At 38.5% G+C, this 21,514-nt stretch overlaps 1 protein-coding gene across 1 annotated transcript in view; it reads left to right on the top strand.

The window, feature by feature from the left end:
- CD109 (CD109 molecule) overlaps positions 1 to 21,514 on the top strand; it is a 140,263-nt gene that overhangs the window by 59,429 nt on the left and 59,320 nt on the right. The window contains exons 6-14 of the mRNA XM_047734242.1: positions 5,197 to 5,236; positions 8,192 to 8,276; positions 12,507 to 12,603; positions 12,856 to 12,997; positions 13,755 to 13,864; positions 16,360 to 16,584; positions 17,631 to 17,732; positions 17,820 to 17,882; positions 18,702 to 18,878. Coding sequence (XP_047590198.1) covers positions 5,197 to 5,236; positions 8,192 to 8,276; positions 12,507 to 12,603; positions 12,856 to 12,997; positions 13,755 to 13,864; positions 16,360 to 16,584; positions 17,631 to 17,732; positions 17,820 to 17,882; positions 18,702 to 18,878 — 1,041 coding nt within the window. The remainder of the gene's footprint in view (positions 1 to 5,196; positions 5,237 to 8,191; positions 8,277 to 12,506; positions 12,604 to 12,855; positions 12,998 to 13,754; positions 13,865 to 16,359; positions 16,585 to 17,630; positions 17,733 to 17,819; positions 17,883 to 18,701; positions 18,879 to 21,514) is intronic.

The raw sequence follows: 21,514 nt of genomic DNA, 5'->3' as shown, positions 1-21,514 counted from the left end.
AAACTGAGGGTTGATGGAGGGCGTGGGTGGGGGATGGGCTAAATGGGTGATGGACATTAAGGAGGGCACTTGGGATGAGCACTGGGTGTTGTATATAAGTGGTGAATCACTAAATTCTACTTCTGAGACCAGTATTACACTGTATGTTAACTAACTAGAATTTAAATTAAAAAAGTAGAAAAAAATATGGTTCCATGTCGTACTGTTGTCATCTGGCATTAGTGTTCTCAGGGCTTGGCAGGCATTAAAAACTAACACTTCCCTTCATCAGACTCTTCTGTGGGCTCTTTGGAGCTCCCCTACCATTGCTGGGAGGCTTCACATTCAGTGTTTTGGTGGTTTTGAACCCGTCTCCTCCTCTGGTGCTCTTAACTTTGTCTTCAGCACCTGGACATCTATAGGATACCTCCAGCTTCCCCCTCCAGAGGTGCTCCCTGTCTGGAAGGTGTTTTTGATCAGGATAGAAGACAGCCCCATGCTGACTCTCTCTTTTTTTGCATTTCTAGTTGAGGAAAATTGCTTATCCTTTCTTAGCCTCTTGCAAGTCGGTAGGCACAGGCCACTCCCAGCGCAGCAGTGAGTCTTGGCTTAGCTGTCAGTACAGCTGGCCAATACCAGTATTTTGCTCTTAGATTGTCCAGGCATGTCAAGTGCCTGCCTACAGCCACTGATGTGTGAAAGCACATCAAAAGCTTTCTCCCAAAATTCCTTTCTAGTTTATTTCCATCTTGACCTTTTTGGTTAGGAGTTGCAAAACGAGCTTTTGGAAACCTCCTTTGTAAGTCCTGTGGGCTAGCTTACACCTGGCTTGGGAATGTGGATGTAGTTGGCATCTGCGGTCTTGGGGGACAGAGCCAAAACTGAGTTTGAAATAATTCTGTATTTGTTATGTGTGGATTTAAAAAAGCTCAGTGTCTTTCTTAATCTTTAAATACAAATTAAATCCAGACACTGGAGATCAGTGCTGAAGCAGACTTTTGGGAAATTGAAACGATCATGAATGAACATAAATGTGCAAGTAAAAATCCACTCAGCACCTTTAGTTCTGTTTCTGGCATTTCTTTTTATTCCAGAAGCAAGAGTTAAAAGTTGCTGACCTGCATTTTACCATATATATATTTTAAAAGGTCATGTAGCATGTCATATTCCTTCAAGTTTATTAAAAATAGGAATTCTCTCAAGAGTTGCATGGCTTTGTGGCTAGAGAAGAGAAAGTCTGTAACTGGAATAGATGTTTTTAGCAATTCACATGTCTTTAATCTGCATCCAGTCATAGCATATATTTTAGGAACTAGTAAAAGTAGTGTATTTTCTCTTTTCTCTTTCATTTGACCGATGTTTTGAACATATACCGTCCCAATGAACTATTGGTTTAGGGATAAGGGGAATAAAGAAATTGCAGAGATTACTGAGAATACCTCCTGGTTTGTCTTCTCCGTTTCTCCTTTAGAGTTTGTTTTGAAAGTCTAGTTGAGGGGCGCCTGGATGGCTCAGTGGGTTAAGCCGCTGCCTTCGGCTCAGGTCATGATCTCAGGGTCCTGGGATCGAGTCCCACATCGGGCTCTCTGCTCAGCAGGGAACCTGCTTCCCTCTCTCTCTCTGCCTGCCTCTCTGCTACTTGTGATCTCTCTCTGTCATATAAATAAGTGAAATCTTAAAAAAAAAAGTCTAGTTGAGACAGGCTTCCATCTCATATGAATCAAGGGGGAATGTATGTGGTAAGAGCAGGCTTTGTGAGGGAGTGCTTTCCCCATGGAAGAGTGACCACCTGGGACAAGCAGAACTGAGAGGATGTTGATGAGTCATGTATTCTTGCCCCTGGAAAGGGGATGGCCTGCAAGACACGCTGCTCAAGTATTTACTCTTTCAGGTCAGCCTTCCTTTCCTGTTGGGGCAGAGTGAATGAGCACAAACCATATTTGATGAGCTGGAATAAACATGAAAACTCATGTTGAGGCAGATTGTTTCTGTGGAACTGAAGGAAGATTGTTTAGCCAATGAAATCGTGCTTCCTACAAAAAGCACTGTATTTTTTTTTTTTTCCTTTTTCTTTCTTCTCCATTGTTCTAGCTAAGGTTAGTCAGTTTAGTTCAGCTAGAGTTGACATAGAACAGTTTGGAAATACATTTTATTTTTTAGATCAGGGTTAAGCAAGCTGTGGCCTAATGGCCAAATCCAGCCCAACAGCTACATCTGTTTTTGTAAATAAAGTTTTATTGGAACACACTCAGTCTCATTTGCCTCTTGTTTCAAAGCGGAGTCGAGTGGTTGCAGCAGGAACCATATGGGCTTGCAAAGCCTAAAATATTTGCTATCTGGCTCTTTATGGGAAAACTTCATAAATACCTGTTTAGGCTTATGAAAGTATTCAGTATCAGTATTTTTATGGTTATATATGACAAATTGCTATTAATTCTCTGATTTATTATTAGTTTCAAGTATTTCAATATCTTATATCAGTCCTGATGATAGGTTTTATAAATATATTTAATAAAAATCACTAAACTCATTGTGGGAATTGGTATGACCCGATTGCCTAATGGATAATATGTTGGAAATTACAAAACTCATTTCTGCTTTTGAAACCCCTTCGAAAGTAAAAGAATTTATTTCTTGATTTGCATTTCACCACTTATAAACACCCTGGGAAAACCTCATCCAGGACAAAGCACCCTGTCAGCGCTCAGTTACAAAATGATTTCGTGATTTACTGGAACAATTTAAACTGACAGTGAAAAGAAGCACTTCTTTGCTGCCCATTAGTGTTGCATGCAGTTGGCGTCTTCTACTCTTTGACATTTATATTCCTTCCAAGTACAGGGCAGAGAATTAAGGTTCCTCTTTGGGCCGTTTGCCAAATGGCCATGTCTCTTCAGGGTTGTCTGACTCTTCTCATGAGAAGGTTGTTTCAATTTCTGGTAGGAGATGCTGTATGATAATTGAGGCCAAGCTGAGGAGCCCTGTAAGAACTAGCCTGCGGACAAGAATCCATTTGTTCATTCGTTTATACATACATTCATTCAACAAACTTTGAAGGCATGCTGCATTAGGTACTGGGTCCCCAGTGATTTCATAGTCTGTTCTAGGATATGGATACAAAGCAGATAATTATAATATATTGTGTTAAGTACAACAATTGAGTTATACACGAGTTATTATGGGAGGGAATGGTATCTAACTCAGTAGGGGAAAAGGCACATAAGAAAAGGTTCCTGGGCGAGGCTAAATCCTGTTAAAGAAGTCCAACACATTCTGTAGGACATTCAGGTGGAGATGTACAGAAAGTGGACTTGAGTCTGCATCTCTGGGCTGAGGTATGCGTCAGAGATAAAGATTTAGGAGTCTTGAGTATAGAGATGGCAGTTAAAACCAGGAGAGTTGATGAGCTCACTTAAGGGTCTGAAGAATGGGAAGAGCCTGAAGAATGGGAAGAGCCTCAGGCTCGGGGTCGGTAGGGCCCACATTTCGGGAGCAGAAAGAGAGGACCACTAAAGAAACAAGAAAGTAGTCAGAAAGATACTTAGGAATACCAAGAGAACGAAAGAGCTGAAAATGTTTTTAGACCGAATGAAAGAGGAGATAGTAAACAGAGATGGAAAATCAGGAGTTATCAGGGATGATGAATAATGCAGGAAGCATGAAAGGAGAATTCATTTCAAATGTAATTCATATAACTATGTATCTGTTAAATAATTGCCTAAAACTTGGTTTCAAGGCTGTTGTTTAACGTAGGCCCAAACAAATTAGTTGATTTCCTACATTTGTCAAATCTACTACTATTTACCTAACACATATTGATTGAGCACTTTTTTGGTACTAGACACTCTTAGGCTGGCAGCTCAAGGGATAAACTATGAAGGGTAAAAAAAATCAAGCAAGGACCTGGCCCTCAAAGAACTTGTGGCAAGATAAACTACATCCCTAAATATTTATGATACACTTTTTACAGGGTGCGAAGGGACAGAAGGAAGAACTAAAGAGCATGGAGGCTCAGAGTGCTGAGATTGCTCTTAAATTGGGGATTCGGGGAAGCAGTAATGTTTGAGCTAAGTCTCGGAAGATGAGTAGGGATGGAAGTAATGTGTAGGTCAAGCTTAGGGGAGAGTAGGAGCCGAAGCACAGTGCATGAAACTGGAAACAAATTAGAATTTATAAAGGAAACTAATATAGGTAATTTGTAACATTCCTATATAGGACATGAAAACAATTTAAGATAGAAGCCACAAATGTAGATTCTTATGACTTTGATCAACACAATTTTTTTGGGATCTACTTTAAATGACATCATCGAGATCAAGTTTTAGACAATTATTTTGTTGGCATATAAGCGGTTACATTTGTTTCATACTTTGATTGCACTCTATCCTTTTAGGATTAAAAATAACTTGTTCAGTTGATTTAGATTAACAAAGGATGATTTAAAAAACTAATATTCTATAGCTAGATATGTGTAGTTGCTTTGATAAACATAGGGAATCAGATTTAGAATACGAATTTTATTGGTAGAACTACTTAGTGATATCAAAGAAGTTCTAGTTAATATGTTACTTATGGACTTAGGGTGGACAGAAATATGGGAAACTAGAAAAAATGATATAATAAGAGGTCACATATTTTCTCGTTGATCTTGGAAAAGGAAATTGTTAACAATATTTGTTAAAATAGGGTAGAATATATTGTATTGTTTTAAGGTTTGACAAGAAAATGAAAGGTAGACGATGTTGGTCCAAGATGACTTTGTATTTTTGATTATGTATAAATACTTAAAATATGTGTAACTTTATTTTCTTTATTGGTTTTTTTGAGAGTGATATTCAAAACAAATTTGAAGTCGTAGTTTGGCATGTGGTATTCTTGCTTCATAAATTTCTAAACCATCTAATTTAATTTAGTTTTCATTTCACAAATGATGGAAGTCAAATTAAACAGTTTGTTCACATGACCTGCAGTGAAATATAGAGACAGGTCACCTTTTTATGTTAGTGAATTGACAAGAAACACTAAATGAAATCCCATAGGCTTCATGTCGTGGATGACTAAGAGTAAACTTCCACAAGTTAAAGTTAACTGTTTTGCTCATTAAATCATTATAAATGCAATTAAAAATAATTACCCAAATCTTTCTATGTAAGTAAGCAAGCAAAATAATTTAATAAGAACTCATATGTTTTCTTGTCTTTTTTTTCCTCCCAATAGGACCAGACATATTATCAATCATTTCAGGTTTCAGAATATGGTAAGAGTTCTTCAATTTATTCTGAAAGAAAAAAATATTTGTTACTTTCCACAGGGATAAGAGAAATTTCCAAGAGATATGTTATTTAAAGTACAAATGCTAGTGAGGGTAAATTCCTGGTGTTTCTTACAGACCTACCTAAACATATTTTTTCCTTTGTAAAAGATATAGAAGGTTATTATAATGAAAAATATACAGAACAGATCACCTGGAGTCCCATTATGTGGTCTCTCTTAAGCATACTTTTTTTGTTTTTCTACTTCATTGTGATCTTAACATATTTTAGTTTTTGCAAATTTTTTTTTTAAGATTTTATTTATTTATTTGACAGGCAGAGATCACGAGTAGGCAGAGAGGCAGGCAGAGAGAGAGAGGGCAGCAGGCTCCTGCTGAACAGAGAGCCTGATGTGGGGCTCGATCCCACTACCCTAGGATCATGACCTGAGCCGAAGGCAAGAGGCATTAACACACTGAGCCACCCAGGTGCCCCGTAAATTTTTTTTGACACAACAGTTATTTCCCCTATTTTTCATTTGGTTGGCTTTGGTAAAGATGGTCTGTTTGACTTGGGCAAATCCTTTTCTTGCAGGTGTCACCTTTATGTAACAGTTAGACATGCATAGATAAAAACAGCATGGCCCAACTAGTTTGTTGGTGGATGGAGAGGAAGGAAAGATAAGACTAGGATCTCATCTGTTAGTATAGGATCTGACTGTTATAATTTGGATGGCTGTTTTGAGGTTACACATGAGATTTTTCATTTGATTTGTGTTACTTTTTGACACTGTATCTCATTCAGGCAATAGAAATTCTGGAAAGTGGTTTGTTCACACCTTAGTGGCTCAGAGTCCACATATCTCATACAGCACTGGTCACTCCTAAGTCTCATAATCCACGAGAACAGGGATCAGCAAATTTTAGGCTCTGTGGTCCTTATGTCTTTGTCATAACTACTCAATGTTGCTACGGTCATAGGAAGTAGCCATCGACAATATGTAAGTGAATGTGGCTGTGACCCAATGAAATTTTATTTAGAGACACGGAAATGAAAGTTTCCTATAATTTTTACATGTCATAAAATATTCTTTTGATCCCCCCCCAATGAATTAAAAATTTATGAACTCTTCTTAGCTCATGCTGGTTGTCATTTACTGACCCCTGATCTGGAACCGTGTTGTTCAAATTGGGGGTCACTTACCACATGTGGCTATTGAGTGCTTGAAGAATGACTAGTCCAAGTGGAAATGTGCTCTAAGTGGGTTAATGATCAGATTTTGTATATGTGCTGCCGAAGCGAGCACAATGATCAGATTTTGAAAACTTAGTTAAAAAAAAAAAAAGAAAGGAAAATAGCTCATTAGTATTAATTTTTTGTATTGAGCACATGTTGAAATGATAATATTTTAGGTATATGGCATCAAATAAAATACTACAAAAATTAATTTCACATGCTTCCTTTTACTTTTTAAATGTGGCTACTAGAAATTTAAAATTATACATGTGGCTCACATTTTATTTCTTTTGGATCACCCTGATCTTGAAGAAGAAATTGGAGGTGGCCAAGGTTTATCTAGGCTATTTTCATTTCACATAGAGGTGGTGCTGGGTGGTTATATGTTGTTGAATTGGATATGATGGAGGTGGGGAACTGATTGCCAATCTATGATGTTTGAGGAATGGACATTTGAATTCTTTGTTCTAAGGAAATTCCATCTCTGAGTGGATCATATGGCTTTCTTGGCCCGCTAGTCCTAGATTTGTCTAGGACTATCTTGACGTACTAATGGCCTTTGGCCTGGTCTGGAGCTGGAGGTTTGATCTATATGCTGTTGACCCATTGGCATTCTTTTTTTTTTTTTTTTTTTTAAAGATTTTATTTATTTATTTGACAGAGAGAAGTCACAAGTAGGCAGAGAGGCAGGCAGAGAGAGAGGAGGAAGCAGGCTCCCCGCTGAGCAGAAAGCCCGATGTGGGGCTCGAACCCAGGACCTGGGATCATGACCTGAGCCGAAGGCAGCGGCTTAACCCACTGAGCCACCCAGGCGCCCCGACCCATTGGCATTCTTGACACTTCTCGTGTTAATTGAATGCTGAGGTGGTTTGTAATGAGACTGATCTATTTGTTGAGCTAGTGAAATTTGAGAAAAAGATTTCTATAGACTGGAAGGATACAATATTTTTTTACTCTGGTGGTATGCTTTATATCAAATAATGTCCATATTTATAAAATATTTCACATCCTAATTATATAAAGCTGACCAAAGTAAGGATTTTTTACTTTGAGATTGCCCTCAAAAATCACTGTCATACAAGAAAAGCATCATTACTTTGTAGTCATATCTTAGTGATTAACTCAGAAATCCTACTACACAACTTTCCCTTCATTGCATTCCATGACATTTAACTGTCCGCAGATTCATCTTTGATTGTCTCAAAGAATAAGGATTCTGTATGACTGCATACATGGTACCATGCAGAGGGGGAGTCTTAGGGCCCTAGGATGTGCTTTTAGTAACCACACTGGAGAATGGTCCTAGGGAAAGGGCTGCTCTAGACGCAACTATTTAACACCTGGCGTGGGAGTATTTTAACAAGCAGTAAGGGAGCACTAATGGGAGATGCCTGGTCTCCCACCATCCAGATGCCTTAGCATCTAGGATTCTGGATACAATACAGGTTCTACTGTTGAGAAACTTCCAGTGACACAAGTGTCCAGAGCAACTGGCCCCCACTGTCACTGTCTAGTCATCAGCTTCATAAGGGTTTCTCATTTTGGCTGAAATGAAGTGCTTTTCATCTATCTGTGTGTTAATGTGTCTTTGGAGTCTAAGGAATCTAAGTTCAAATAGTACCAATTGTTGACTTCTTTGGAACAACTTAGTCTTTATTTTGTTAAGTTAAAAATGATAGTAAAATAGATTCATTGAGATATTTACGCTTGCTTCTCTTTTTCAGTACTACCCAAATTTGAAGTTACTTTGCAGACACCATTATATTGTTCCTTGAATTCTAGGAGCTTAAATGGTACTGTCACAGCAAAGTAAGTATCATTTTTTTTAAATGGCTATATACTGTTATAAAACTGACCAAGAGCTCATTATATACTCCATAATATTAGTACCATGTTCTGTTTATTAAAATACCCCAATGAGCAGGAAACAAATATCTGTAATAACTAATTAAGCACGGAACTTGTCTGTACAGGTCTTTGTATCCACCTGCCTGCTTCCACGCTGATCCAATCCTGAAGTATTCCCACAGACGAGGATCTTTCTGAGACTAGTCAGGGGATTTACATTATAGATTGTTCCAGATTAAAAAAAAAATTGTATCTTTATCCCTCATTCAGCTGACATGGATCGAGGCTACGTAGGTCTTCTTCGATCTTAATTTTTTTCTGTCAGTAATGGAGGTTGAATCTTGAGGGAGGAATTTGGTTGTCTTAATGCAATTAGCAAACGAGTAAGAAGTTCTCCCTTCTCATTGTTTCAGTGGACGGACACAGAGAGACTCCAGCCCACCCGTATATAGGTGTATCATGGCCCTCATTATTTTGATCTGCTGGCTCGAACAGCAGAGGGTTTCATTTTGGGGCGGCAGAAAGCATCCCGAGAGTCCCAGACTACCAGAGTTATTCCAGAACCGATCTTATGTAGCTTTCATTTTTTTTTAAAAAAAGATTTTATTTATTTATTTGACAGACAGAGATCACAAGTAGGCAGAGAGGCAGGCAGAGAGAGAGAGAGGAGGAAGCAGGCTCCCTGCTGAGCAGAGACCCCGATGTGGGGCTCAATCCCAGGACTCTGGGATCATGACCTGAGCTGAAGGCAGAGGCTTTAACCCACTGAGCCATCCAGGCGCCCTATAGCTTTCATTTTTGATGTATGACTAGCTGTGCTTTGGTTCCTGAAATTTATTTAGTTTCAGAATTTATTTGTAATGGCTGATTAAATACTGGACTCCCTCTCACTGCTTTCTCATAGCCATATTCTTCTCTTGGTGAGGGTTGTGGCAGTGGCAAGTGATGGGCAGTCAGTCTCCTGGTGGAAGAAACCCACAGACAAAACGTTCTGAGGACTCCTGCTTCAGATTTTATTTGGAAAAACAAAACAAAACAAAACACAAAAACCAACCCATGTGAAAATCCTGTCACACAAAGGCAAAAATGTGTCTACAATTTATATACCAACTTAATGTTCTGCCTGTGTTCAACTAAGAGTTGACTTCTAATATGAATTTGGGTACTGTGGATGGATTTATGGTTTAGAAAACAAGTAAATGCCTGCATTTTACAAAATTATTATCCTGTCCTTGATCTTAGCTGAAGGCTAAGGATTCTGAGTTTTATTTTGAGTTCTTTGACTAGAGTTTTTAGAACAGTGAGTGCAAATCCACACAAACCATCAGCGTCCTCGTGGATTAGGTTGAGTGTGGAAACCTTCTTCACTTCTGGTTTTTGGTTTTCAGATCTATGCCAGGGATTCAGTACAATCACTTAGAACAGTGATTCTTGAGCTCTGGTAACTCTTCAGAAAGTTTTATATACAACTTTGGAGGGGGGGATGTGAGGATCCCCTGATACTTTCCTCCCTGTTAGCCCGGTAAGAATTCTTATAGGAGCATCTCTTTAGGTGCTAGAAGGGATGCTGCCGGTTCAGGAGTTGCTTAGTTAAGCCAATTCGGTTAAAAAAAAAAAGAAAAAAGAACTCTTCTAGTTTCATCTGGATTCTCATTTGTTGAGCCTCTTTGAAATACCACTGTATTTCACGTGGCCATTGTGATGGCCCCTGGCTTTTTTTTTTTTTTTTAGCATTCACCACATCCTACTCACATCCTTTTCCTTAGGACGCCTGCAGTCAAGGTTCCGCAGAAGTAGAGCCAGTAGGAGATACATATTAAGAGGTTGTTGTGAGGAACGGGCTTACATGATTGTGGGGGGGCCGGCTTACATTCACACTGAGGATATACTTTACATCTTTGCAACAGATTAAGGAAAGCTTTTGACCAGCAGAGTATTTTATCAGTCTATAAAAATTGGTGTAGACCTATTCTATAAATACTGTGTCCCGCAGAAAATGGAGATGTGTTGATGAGGATGATGTTCCTATGAGTGGTTAATAAACAGTTTAGGCTTTTCTTTTGGTCATAGCCATCTGTCCATCAAGGCATGGTTAAGGTGAGGAACATTGCTGGAAATTTCCTAGAGAAGAAGGTTAACAGTCTCTTTTTGGTTTAGAAATCTTTATTTATTTTTATTTTTTTTAATTTTTAGAAGATTTTTATTTATTTATTTGACAAAGACAGAGATCACAAGTAGGCAGAGAGGCAGGCAGAGAGAGAGGGGGAAGCAGGCTCCCCGCTGAGCAGAGAGCCTGATGCGGGTCTCAATCCCAGGACCCCGAGATTATGACCCAAGCCAAAGGCAGAGGTTTAACCCACTGAGCCACCCAGGAGCCCCTGCCTTAGAAATCTTTAACTGAGTTGAATAAAAATCTGCATTTATTTATTGGGTTTGATGTGAACATCTGCTCACTATTCCCACCTCATTAAAATAAATAGTAGACTCTTCCCCACTGACCACAGAGGGTTCTAGAGGATTGTAAAGAAAATAACGTAGCACGCATCTAGTAATTTCTATATATTCTGCAGACAGTAAAATCGAAAAAAATATTTTTTAGGCTAAGGTTTATTTAAGTGTATTTATTATTTGATAAATTGAGACATGTGTCTTTGAAATGACATAAAAAAAGGGTGGGAGAAACATGAACTATAACTGGCTGGTTCAATTTTTTAGGTATCATTTTGTAAACCTTTTGTGCTATGGCTATTTAAAAAAAAATCCTTGTTTTGTTAATGGCACTACCCTAGAATATGCTTGATTTGCTTTTTAAAATGTTGTCAAACTATTATTTTCTAAATCATTAGTTTATTCCAAATGCTTCCCGACTTATTTAGGACAATAATTATCAGTATCCTTGTTTCATAATTATTATAATCAGCTTGAGGCAAAGAAGGCTAAATCTGCTTCACATTTAAACAAAAATAAAAAGTATTTGTGTCTGAGAATACATTAAATGATGTCTGGATTTTCAAGCCCCCGGTACTCTCATGTGATAGAACTCCTTTAAAATATAATGTTTTGGTAACCTTATGCATTTATTTAAGCTTTAACAAGATACAAGAACTGTTAAGTTTTGAGGACTCTCTTTTGAATGAATGAACTTTGTGCTGAAGTTGCTGACCAGGGTTGCAACTGACTTTACTGTTTTCATTTGGAAGGTGGTACATTTGAAAATGTATTTGTTTCATTCTCCTCAATTTGGAATGTACTGCATTTCACCGTTGGCTTTTGAGTTGAGCTGATCCAGATGAGGAGCCGTTTCTGTGTTCAACTAATGGATTCAGGAAACAGGAGTTTACTGTTAGATTTATAGAGTGCGGAGCAAAACTGACTTCCACATTTGGCTGAGCATTTATTACACAATAGAAATGGAAGGAACCCAGGAAACACATTTAAAAAAGGCTTTCTGGCAGTAAAATGGTTTACCAAAGATTGCCTCTCTTTCTCACATGAAGAGATTTTCCCATCATGAGAGAGGATTAAAATTAATACATAAAATATAAAGCAGCAGAGATGAGATATGACTCCAGAAAATAATTTTGGTACTATGGGTAAAAAATTACTCTTATATTTTTCTGCACAAAGCCAAGTTTTGACAACCATGAGCACATTTGGTGCCGCAGTGTGTTTGGTCTAATAAACCCTTCTGGGTAATATTGGAACATGCAACAGTGGGCCTTGGCGATTGCAATTTCAACTACCATTTAAAAATGTTCAAAAGCAGCAAAGTGTCCTGGGCATGCAGTTAATGGGCCAGTCTAGATTTCTAGGAATAAAAGGTTTTTGTAACTTAAAAAAAAAAAATCTTTGGACAGGAAACTGCACTTGCAATTATAATCAGATTTTTCTTTGCAGTGTCTAAAATGGTTAGAGGTGAAGTGTGTGCTATGAACTGTTTTTGAAGTATTGTCATTAAAAGTCTTCTCATTTCAGAGACTTAATTTCAAGGATCACCATTGATTAACGATATTCCTAGTTGTGATTAGTTTTAAAAATTTGCAGTGAGAGTATTTTTAAAAATATAATTCTTTTAAGTTGGATTACCAGTGATGCTATTGAAAGTAATATTTTCATTTTTGGAAAGTCATATTTTCATGTGCTGTTTTGATACTATCAAGTTGAAAATGTAAAAAAATTATTATTTTTCAGGTATACGTATGGGAAGCCCGTGAAAGGAGATGTAACACTTACATTTTTACCTTTATCCTTTTGGGGCATGAAGAAAAATATTACAAAAAATTTTAAGGTAACTTTTACAGAGATCTTATGACCTCAAATGGGGAAACACTATACGTATACTTTTACTAGAAATAAGATTTCATACTGAATTAACAAAGATTGAGTGTAAGAAAATCAAGAGTTTTTTAGAATTGGACAGATGAGAATCTACCCATTTATATTCCAGAGCCATCATATTTTGTGACTCAGTTTGAATTTTATTTCTAAAATTTGAATTGCTAAAGTGAAGAATAAAATTGAATTATTTTAAACAAAACAGATAAATGGATCTGCAAACTTCTCTTTTAATGATGAAGAGATGAAAAAAGTAATGGATTTTTCAGAAGGGCTTTCTGAACACATGTATCTGTCTTCCCCTGGGCCGGTAGAAATTTTAGCCACAGTGACAGAATCACTTACAGGTTTGTAGACGTTGAAGTGAAGGTAAAGCTGCTTATGTGGTGCTGCTCTCTCTCCTTTCTTGTTACGACTAGCACATTCATTTGGGAGCCTTTCTAAAGATGCTACTTAATTCTGAAATTGTCATGTCTGTTAATTAGTGTCACTTGCAGAATGTTTTCATTATGAAGGAGAAACTTCTTTTCTTTCTTTTCATTTTCATTTTAAATTTTGGGGGGGAATACCTATTTTCTACCAGTCTGTTCTTCAACCACATGTAATAGGTATTTGTAATTTTCTCCATTTCTCCTTTCTTTTCAACCTGGGAACTACATGGAAAGGCCTGTTTTTTCAGCCGACTAACCACCTTCTGTTTTGTGTTTATGTGTGTGTGTTTTTAATCATTTAACATCTTCTGAGCTCTTGTCTGCTCATGGACAGTTCTTTTTCAATAATAAAATAAAGGTTAAATGTTTGGATCTTTCTGTTGCTATCCACAGCTTTCACGAGACCTCGAAGGAGCAAAAAATGATTCAGTCTGTGGCCTTAATCTTCAGTGTCCATGTTGCGGTTGGGCACAGCAGTAACAGTGCTTAGAACGTGTCCCTGGAAGCCATAATAGAACCATATGGTTCTCTTTATGACCAAGCCAGTGTGGGAATGAGGCTTCTGTGCCCCATTAACTTCTTGGGGATATAGCTTAGATAGAGAAATTGGATGAATAGAAGCTGTTGGTGAACAATAACATTTGGTTTCTAAATGGTGCAATTTCCAAAACAGGTATCTCAAGAAATGCAAGTTCTAATGTATTTTTCAAGCAACATGATTACATCATTGAATTTTTTGATTATGCTACTGTCTTGAAGCCATCTCTCAACTTCACAGCCACTGTAAGTTGGCATGCTTATTAATGATCTAAAGCAGCAAGTTCAGTTTAATGAAACAGAATGGCAGATAATATTTTTGGTGCTTTTCAAAAGAATATTAAACTCAAAGTAGATAGATTACTTTTCCCCCTTAGATATATGAGGTATGTAGAATTGTTCCCAAATGACCTTTGTCAACTACTTAAAAAAGTAGTCTCTGACAAACGTATTTTCCTCAAAATTTATTTAATAAGGAATTTAAGTTAGATTTGGATTGCTACATTGAAGTTTTTATAAATTACTTGAATTAAGTGTCAGTCAAAAAATTTCAATTTCAGTTTGATTTTCATAATGATTAATTTTAGTTCTAGCAAAGATCTTGCATTAAAAATTATCAACAATTACTCTTTTTTAAAAATTTAACACTTATTGAGTGAATTTTGACAGTGTGCAAGGCAGGGTGCTGGGTGAGGCCTACAGAGCTAAGAAGAATCCAGTCCCTATCCTGGATTTACAGTTTTTGTGATGGTGACAAGAAAGTATACACACAAGTATGATTTAAGGCAGGATAAGGTCAGTGTCATGCATACATTTCTCTAGTGATTTAAAGCAGGGGTTGGCAAACTTTTTCTGCAAAGGACTGGATAGTAAATAATTTTAGCTTTGTGATACATATAGTCCCTGTGACAGCTACCCAACTCTGCCATTATAGCATGAAAGCAGCCTTAACTCCTTTGTAACAAAGTCTGGGTGGCTGTGTTCCAGTAAAACTTTATTTACAAAAAGCCTGGATTCGGCCTTCTTGCCTACCATAGTTGCTGACCTCTGGTTTAAAGAAGGAAGGTATGACTTCTTGTTGAATGGATCAAGAAAAGTTTTAGATAGTTTCTGATTTCAATGATCACATAATTTAGTTTGAACAAGTAAGGAAAAAAACCCTTGAGGCTGCAAATGGTAACTTTCAAATGAGTAGAGTGAGACAATAAGAGTCGGGGAGGAGAAGTTGGCTTGGGATAGGGAGGAGGGTCATTAAAGGATGCTTTATGGAAGGGGAAGATTTAAGCTATTTGCTAAAAGATCAGAAGGGTATTATTTTAGTTTTTCAAAGATTTTATTCATTTATTTATTTAAAAAATTTTTTTTTAAAGATTTTATTCGTTTATTTGACAGAGAGATCACAAGCAGGCAGAGAGGCAGGCAGAGAGAGGAGGAAGCAGGTTCCCCGCCGAGCAGAGAGCCCGATGCGGGGCTCGATCCCAGGACTCTGAGATCATGACCCGAGCCGAAGGCAGCGGCCCAACCCACTGAGCCACCCAGGCGCCCCAGTTCATTTATTTATTTTAGAGAGAGAAAGCGAGAGAGTGCAAGTGTGAGCTGGTGGAGGAGCAGAGGGGGAGGGAGGGAGAGAGGTAAAGAACCTCAAGCGGACTCCGCGCTGAGTGTGAGCCTGACGTGGGGCTCGATCCCATGACCCTGAGATTGTGACCTGAGCCAAAACCAAGAGTCGGACACTAACCAGCTGAGCCACTCAGGCGCCCAATATTAGTAAATGTTTGGTGTGGGGGTGAAAGGTGGGGAACAAGATGAGCTGAGACAAGTAAAGACCCCTTTTTGCCAAGTTCAGGTGCATTCACCTGGATGGGTACAGTTGTAGCAGGGAGTTGTGTCCGGGGTTGGTGAGACAGAAAACAGGAGGCAAAGTGTGGGAAGTTGTCAAGAATCCTAAATGGCACATGCATGTTTTTGAACTTTATGCTCTAGGCAGTGAAGAGCCTAGGAGCCTTACGAATGTGGGAAGGGTATGGCGAAAGCCGTATTCCAGGGAGATGGATGGGGCTGTGTGTAGGAGGATGGCTGCAGCTCAGGTGGGAGGTGGTGAGGAAGCTTGAGGGGGAATGTGCTAATGGAGAGGATGCAAGACAGAAGTACGAGACTTGGTGTATCTGGGAGGTGGGAAGAGGGAGGGGTAACTGAGAGATGGGAAGTCTGGCAAAATTGTGGTGTTAGCAAAAATAGGAGAGGCAGGATGGTTGCTCAGTGATAGACGCACTGAATTTGAGTTGACAGGGATACTTAAGTAGAAGTTGGTCTGCAAGTGGAAATTGGAAGTGTTGAGTATGAACTCTAGAGCAAGGTGAAGAAAGCAGTAGGAGTGCTGAGACCTTTGAGAAAAAGAGAAGCGCAGGTAACTGATAATTTAGCCTTGACAAGTTTCCACATTTAGGAAGAGGGACGTGGAACCCAAAAGGACACGTGAGGATGCAGAAAGAGGGCTCTGAAATAAAGAAGGTTGTTGTGGAGCCATGGAAGGCAAGAGAAGCCATACTAACAAGAGGGGAATGGTCAGTTGTGTTGGAAGCCTAGGGAGAGACCACTTCATCTGGAAGTTTGGGTACTGCCAACAGTTTTTGAGAATTCATTTTCATCGGAATACCACGGATGGGGACTGGATTCATTTGAACTTAAAAGCTTTGCTTTTCTTGTTACCTGTTTTTAAAATGTTGCGTTTTGACAATTAGGTGAAGGTAACCCGTGCTGATGGCAATCAACTGACTTTTGAAGAAAGAAGAAATAATGTAGTTATAACAGTGACACAGAAAAATTCTTCTGAGTACTGGAACAGATGGAATAGCAGAAATCAGGAAACAGGAGCTGTCCAGATCATAAATTATACCCTCCCCCAAAATGGAATCTTTAAGATTGAATTCCCAATCTTGGATGATTCCAGTGAGCTACAGTTGAAGGTACCATTTGTTTTTCATCGTTATGTTACTATAATATCATTAAAATTGTAATCTCATGGTAGGTACTCAAACCGTTAGAGGTCAAAGTGCACAGGAAGTAGGAAGTAGACACATGTTTCTATTTTTAAAAATGGAGGAAAACATTATTTTTTTTTTAAAGATTTTATTTATTTATTTATTTGACAGACAGAGATCACAAGCAGGCAGAGAGGCAGGCAGAGAGAGAGGAGGAAGCAGGCTCCCTGCTGAGCAGAGAGCCCGATGCGGGGCTCAATCCCAGGACCCTGAGATCACGACCTGAGCCGAAGGCAGAGGCTTAACCCACTGAGCCACCCAGGCGCCCCTGGAGGAAAACATTATAAACAATTTAGTAACAGTGGCTTGAGGGATGGACCAAGTACTTCCTTGTAAATTTATTTTAAAGAGCACAGTAAAATATAGCGCTCTGAAGATATGGTGAACCTCCTCAGATTCCCAGCCTAGGTTGGTTTTCAATCATTTGAAAGTGTATTTTGGCAGGAGCTGAAATGAAGAGGAAAACATTTTTTTAAACCTATGCTCTTTTGCTGAACTCTTCTCAGAGGGTCTCATTTGGGACACCCCAACCATTCCTGCTATCTTTCTTTTCATTGCTCAGCCCTGCCACAGGTTTTTTCCTTTGAGTTTTACTCTATTGGTAGTTACATGAGTTGGTCTGATGTTTTGCTTGTAAATAAACTCTGTGTTGTGGAGAGAAGGAAAGGAATCTTTTCTCATTTTGTTCTCTCTTCTCATTGTGTTTCCAGATAATGTACTTTCATTTCTGAAATAAATTAGGACTATGCTTTTTCCTCTTAGATTATGTTGATGAAGACCCCCTTCTGTGTTTTAAAGCTGTCACTTTCTTTATAAAGTGAAGATCCAATGTCTGGAGAACATACTTTTTCTTTCTGCAAGAAAAAAGAGTAAAAGTGAATTTGCCTTTCAGGAATTGTTCAACAGATAGTATCCTTTCTCAGGGTGTTACTGAAGATGAAAATTTATAGCTCCCTTTTCTTCTATTATAGGCTTCTTTTCTTAATAGTGTGAGTAGCATGGCAGTTCATGGTATGTTTAAGTCTCCCAGTCAAACATACATCCAGCTAAAGACAAGAGATGAAAATGTAAAGGTAATGCCTACAGTCACTTATAATTACAATATAATTGTTCTCTCTTGCCATTCATATGTGCTTATTAATTAAGATTTTTTTTTCTAGGTGGGATCACCTTTTGAGTTGGTGGTTAGTGGCAATAAGCAATTGAAGGAGTTAAGCTACATGGTAATCTCTTATAGAATCTGAATTTATTATCTCTCTTTTTTCTTTTTTTAAAGATTTAATTTATTTATTTGACAGACAGAGATGACAAGCAGGCAGAGAGGCAGGCAGAGAGAGAGGGGGGAAGCAGGCTCCCTGCTGAGCAGAGTGTCCGATGCGGGGCTTGATCCCAGGACCCTGGGATCATGACCTGAGCTGAAGGCAGAGGCTTTAACCCACTGAGCCACCCAGGCGCCCCCTGAATTTATTATCTCTTATAGGATCACCACGAATGATATCTACCTTATGTCTAAACTCATTAATTTTTAAAATTCAGTCTTATATCCTTTAGCCTGACCTTTTCATATTACAGTCAAAATTTCTTTTTTATTCCTTCACCTGTATTTGCATTTCCAACTTAAGATAGATAATTAAATCTTGCATTATGTTTAAAATTTAATTTGTTTGAGATAATCCATCTGAGTTTATTGTAGAAAATTATAAAGTATGAGAAAAACAAAATAAATAAATAAAAATTGCTACCCATAGCCTTGAATTTTGCTCATTCTTGTCTCCCCAGTGGTGCTCTATATTCCTCCCACTCAAAAACAGATTCTTGACTGTGAAGCTACTGTTGTCTCAATCAGTATTTCTTTTATCCTTTTCTGTCTCCTAGCTTATCCTCTCTGTGTTGGTCAGGGAAGTTTCTTTGCATTCATAAAGGCTTTGAAGTTGGTTTAAGTAAACGATTTGTGTGTATGGTTAAAATATGATGATTATAGCTGCAGCTAAGAGTCTTACCAGCTTTGGCATAAAACGAAACTGTTCTACTCTTCTTTTCAGGTCGTATCCCGGGGACAGTTGGTGGCTGTAGGCAAGCAAAATTCAACAACCTTTTCTTTAACACCAGAAAATTCTTGGGCTCCAAAAGCCTGCATTATTGTGTATTATATTGAGGATGATGGGGAAATTATAAATGATGTTCTAAAAATCCCTGTTCAGCTTGTTTTTAAAAATAAGGTAAGATTAAAGGTAATGAATGTTAGAAGAAAACTTCGTATTAGTGAAGTCTGAGAAATGTTACTATTTCTTTAGAAAAGTATCACTAAAAAAATTGATTCAAAATTGAATCAATTATTCAATTGATAAATTGAATATTCTTGATATTCATTTCCAGAACAATGGTTGAATCTTTTCATATTGTTACATGTATATTTTCACATGTGGAATTATTGGGTAGTGTAGGTCTTATTTTAAGTTACGATTCTTGGCTTTAAGACTTTGACTGAATTTAAAAAAAAAAAAAAAAAAAGACTTTGACTGAATTCCATGAGGCTGTTTCAGGATTTCTCTGATGGTGGAGTTGACATTGCTGTGGCATGGAATTCCAGCGGCGATTATAGAATTTGTGTGGTGCTGATATTGGCGTGAGAGTGAAATGAAGGGGTGGGAGGGTGGGAGGCTGTCAGCAGTGATATGTGGAAGTGGAGCCCGGATTTGGTTTATCCATTTCATTGGCCTGGAAACTCACCCAGGACAGATCTGCAGTAAGCCTGGCTACCTTGCATGTGGAGATCGGTGTGGAGTTTGTTCTCCAAAAGCACAAGGGATTTTTATAGCTTAAGATGTATAGCTTGTGTAGGAAACCCCCCTTGAGCCCCAACTTTGAAAAGTAACCTGGTTGCAAGAGTGCATTGTGGAATTGAGTCATGTCACGTGTACTAAAATAAGCCATTGTTCTCACCGAAAGTTGCTGCCTTTCCAGTTCATTTTAAACAAAATAACCATTGTTTAGAAATATTGATTTGCAGGGGCACCTGGGTGGCTCAGTGGGTTAAGCCGCTGCCTTTGGCTCAGGTCATGATCTCAGGGTCCTGGGATCGAGCCCCACATCGGGCTCTCTGCTCAGCAGGGAGCCTGCTTCCTCCTCTCTCTCTACCTGCCTCTCTGCCTGCTTGTGATCTCTCTCTGTCAAATAAATAAATAAAATCTTTAAAAAAAAAAAAAAAGAAATATTGATTTGCAGAGTACCATTCCTTTGATAGCATTTCTGTTTGCTTAAATTGTTAAAATTCTGAAAGGCTGCAAAGTCATCCATGCATTTTGTCAGTGATGGTTAGTTAACAAACTTTGATTGTCAAGATAGAATATAAGCATCTATTTTTCATTTTATGAAGAGTTTTTTCAAAGACAGTGCTATATTCTGTTGTTTTTAGAGCACAGATTTTGACTTCTACCAATTCCATTAATCCCCTGACGAAGATGAGTTTTAAAGCAGGAGTCAGGCTTAACTAAGGAGATGTACATCTTTGATGGTGAGGGCAAGTATTAAAAAAAGTTACAGTGTAAGAGGTCATTGGCTTTGAGGAAGCAGAGTGTATAAATAGCACAATTCCAAGAAATTTCTTAGCTATGAAAGATAAGAAGTATAGCTTTAGCTATATTTGTGAAGATATATCTTTCTCTACATTAAAAAAAATATTTTATTTATTTTTCAGAGTGAGAGAGAGAGAGAGTGAGAGCGTGAGCACAAGCAGTGGGGAACGGCAGGCAGAGGGAGAAGCAGGGTCCCTGCTGAGCAGGAAGCCCGATGTGGGGTTCGATCCTGGGACACCAGGATCTGAGCTGAAGGCGAACACTTAACCGACTGAGCCACCAAAACATCTCTCTATTTTTTTTTTTTTTTAAGTAATCTCTACACCCAATGTGGGGCTTGAACTTACAACCCTGAGATCAAGAGTCGTTTGTTCTACTGACTGAGCCAGTCAGGCACCGCTCTTTCTTTACTTTTTATGTAATTTTTATTACATTACTCATGAAGAAACTACAAATTTGAAGAGGCTATATTTAAGCAAGAGAAAATTAGTGAGTCTTTTTGAGGTTCAATAATGATTGTGGAATAAATAGATGGGATGTGGAAGGTGAAAGTCTTTATTTAAGACTATTGCAGTGGGGGAGAGAAATTGAGCTCAACTTCACTGAAACGGAAGGCAGGAGAGTTTTAAGCAAAGGATGGGCTGTGGAAAAATACTGGAGGACACTGAAGGGAGATTGGTCAATGTGATTGGGCCATCTGTGTTTGCTGACTTGCAATGTATAAGTTAGGCTCCTGTCCTCCACAGAGACAGGAAGATCCATTGGGAACTCTGATTACATTTGTGATTACAATGTGATTACATTTCAAAGGATAGGTCCCCAGGTCCTTGGAAAAGACAGTCCTGGGTTGTAAAACTGTCAAGAGCCTGGGAGAAGACTTACATTTCAAAGGGGGCAGAGAAACAATTTACAATCTCAAGTTTTCTAAAGTAAATGCTGTAAGAAAAGGGAGTATCAGGGTCTTTTGGTCAGGAAGGATCCCATCTGGTGTTTCGTCAAGCTGAGGGGAACATGAAGGCCATCTTGGTTAGGAGGTACAGTCACAGCACTATGGCCTACTGAAGTAGAGCTAGACAAGATGAACATTCCCAGTAGGAGGGGGCCTCATGACAAAGACATTCAGTTTCACCATGTTGAGATGACTGAGACCCTTTAGGAAGTACTGGCTAGGACCATGCTTTGATGAATGCAGTGAACAGAGAAAGTTCAGGCGACCAGGGAGAGACAGAGCACTGGGCCTGACTAGTGTTTGCTCTGATCATCTCCTCACTTGGAAAAAA

This window comes from Lutra lutra, chromosome 6, assembly GCF_902655055.1.
Source record: "Lutra lutra chromosome 6, mLutLut1.2, whole genome shotgun sequence".
Taxonomy (NCBI): domain Eukaryota; kingdom Metazoa; phylum Chordata; class Mammalia; order Carnivora; family Mustelidae; genus Lutra; species Lutra lutra.
This window is presented reverse-complemented; position numbering and strand designations above follow the sequence as displayed.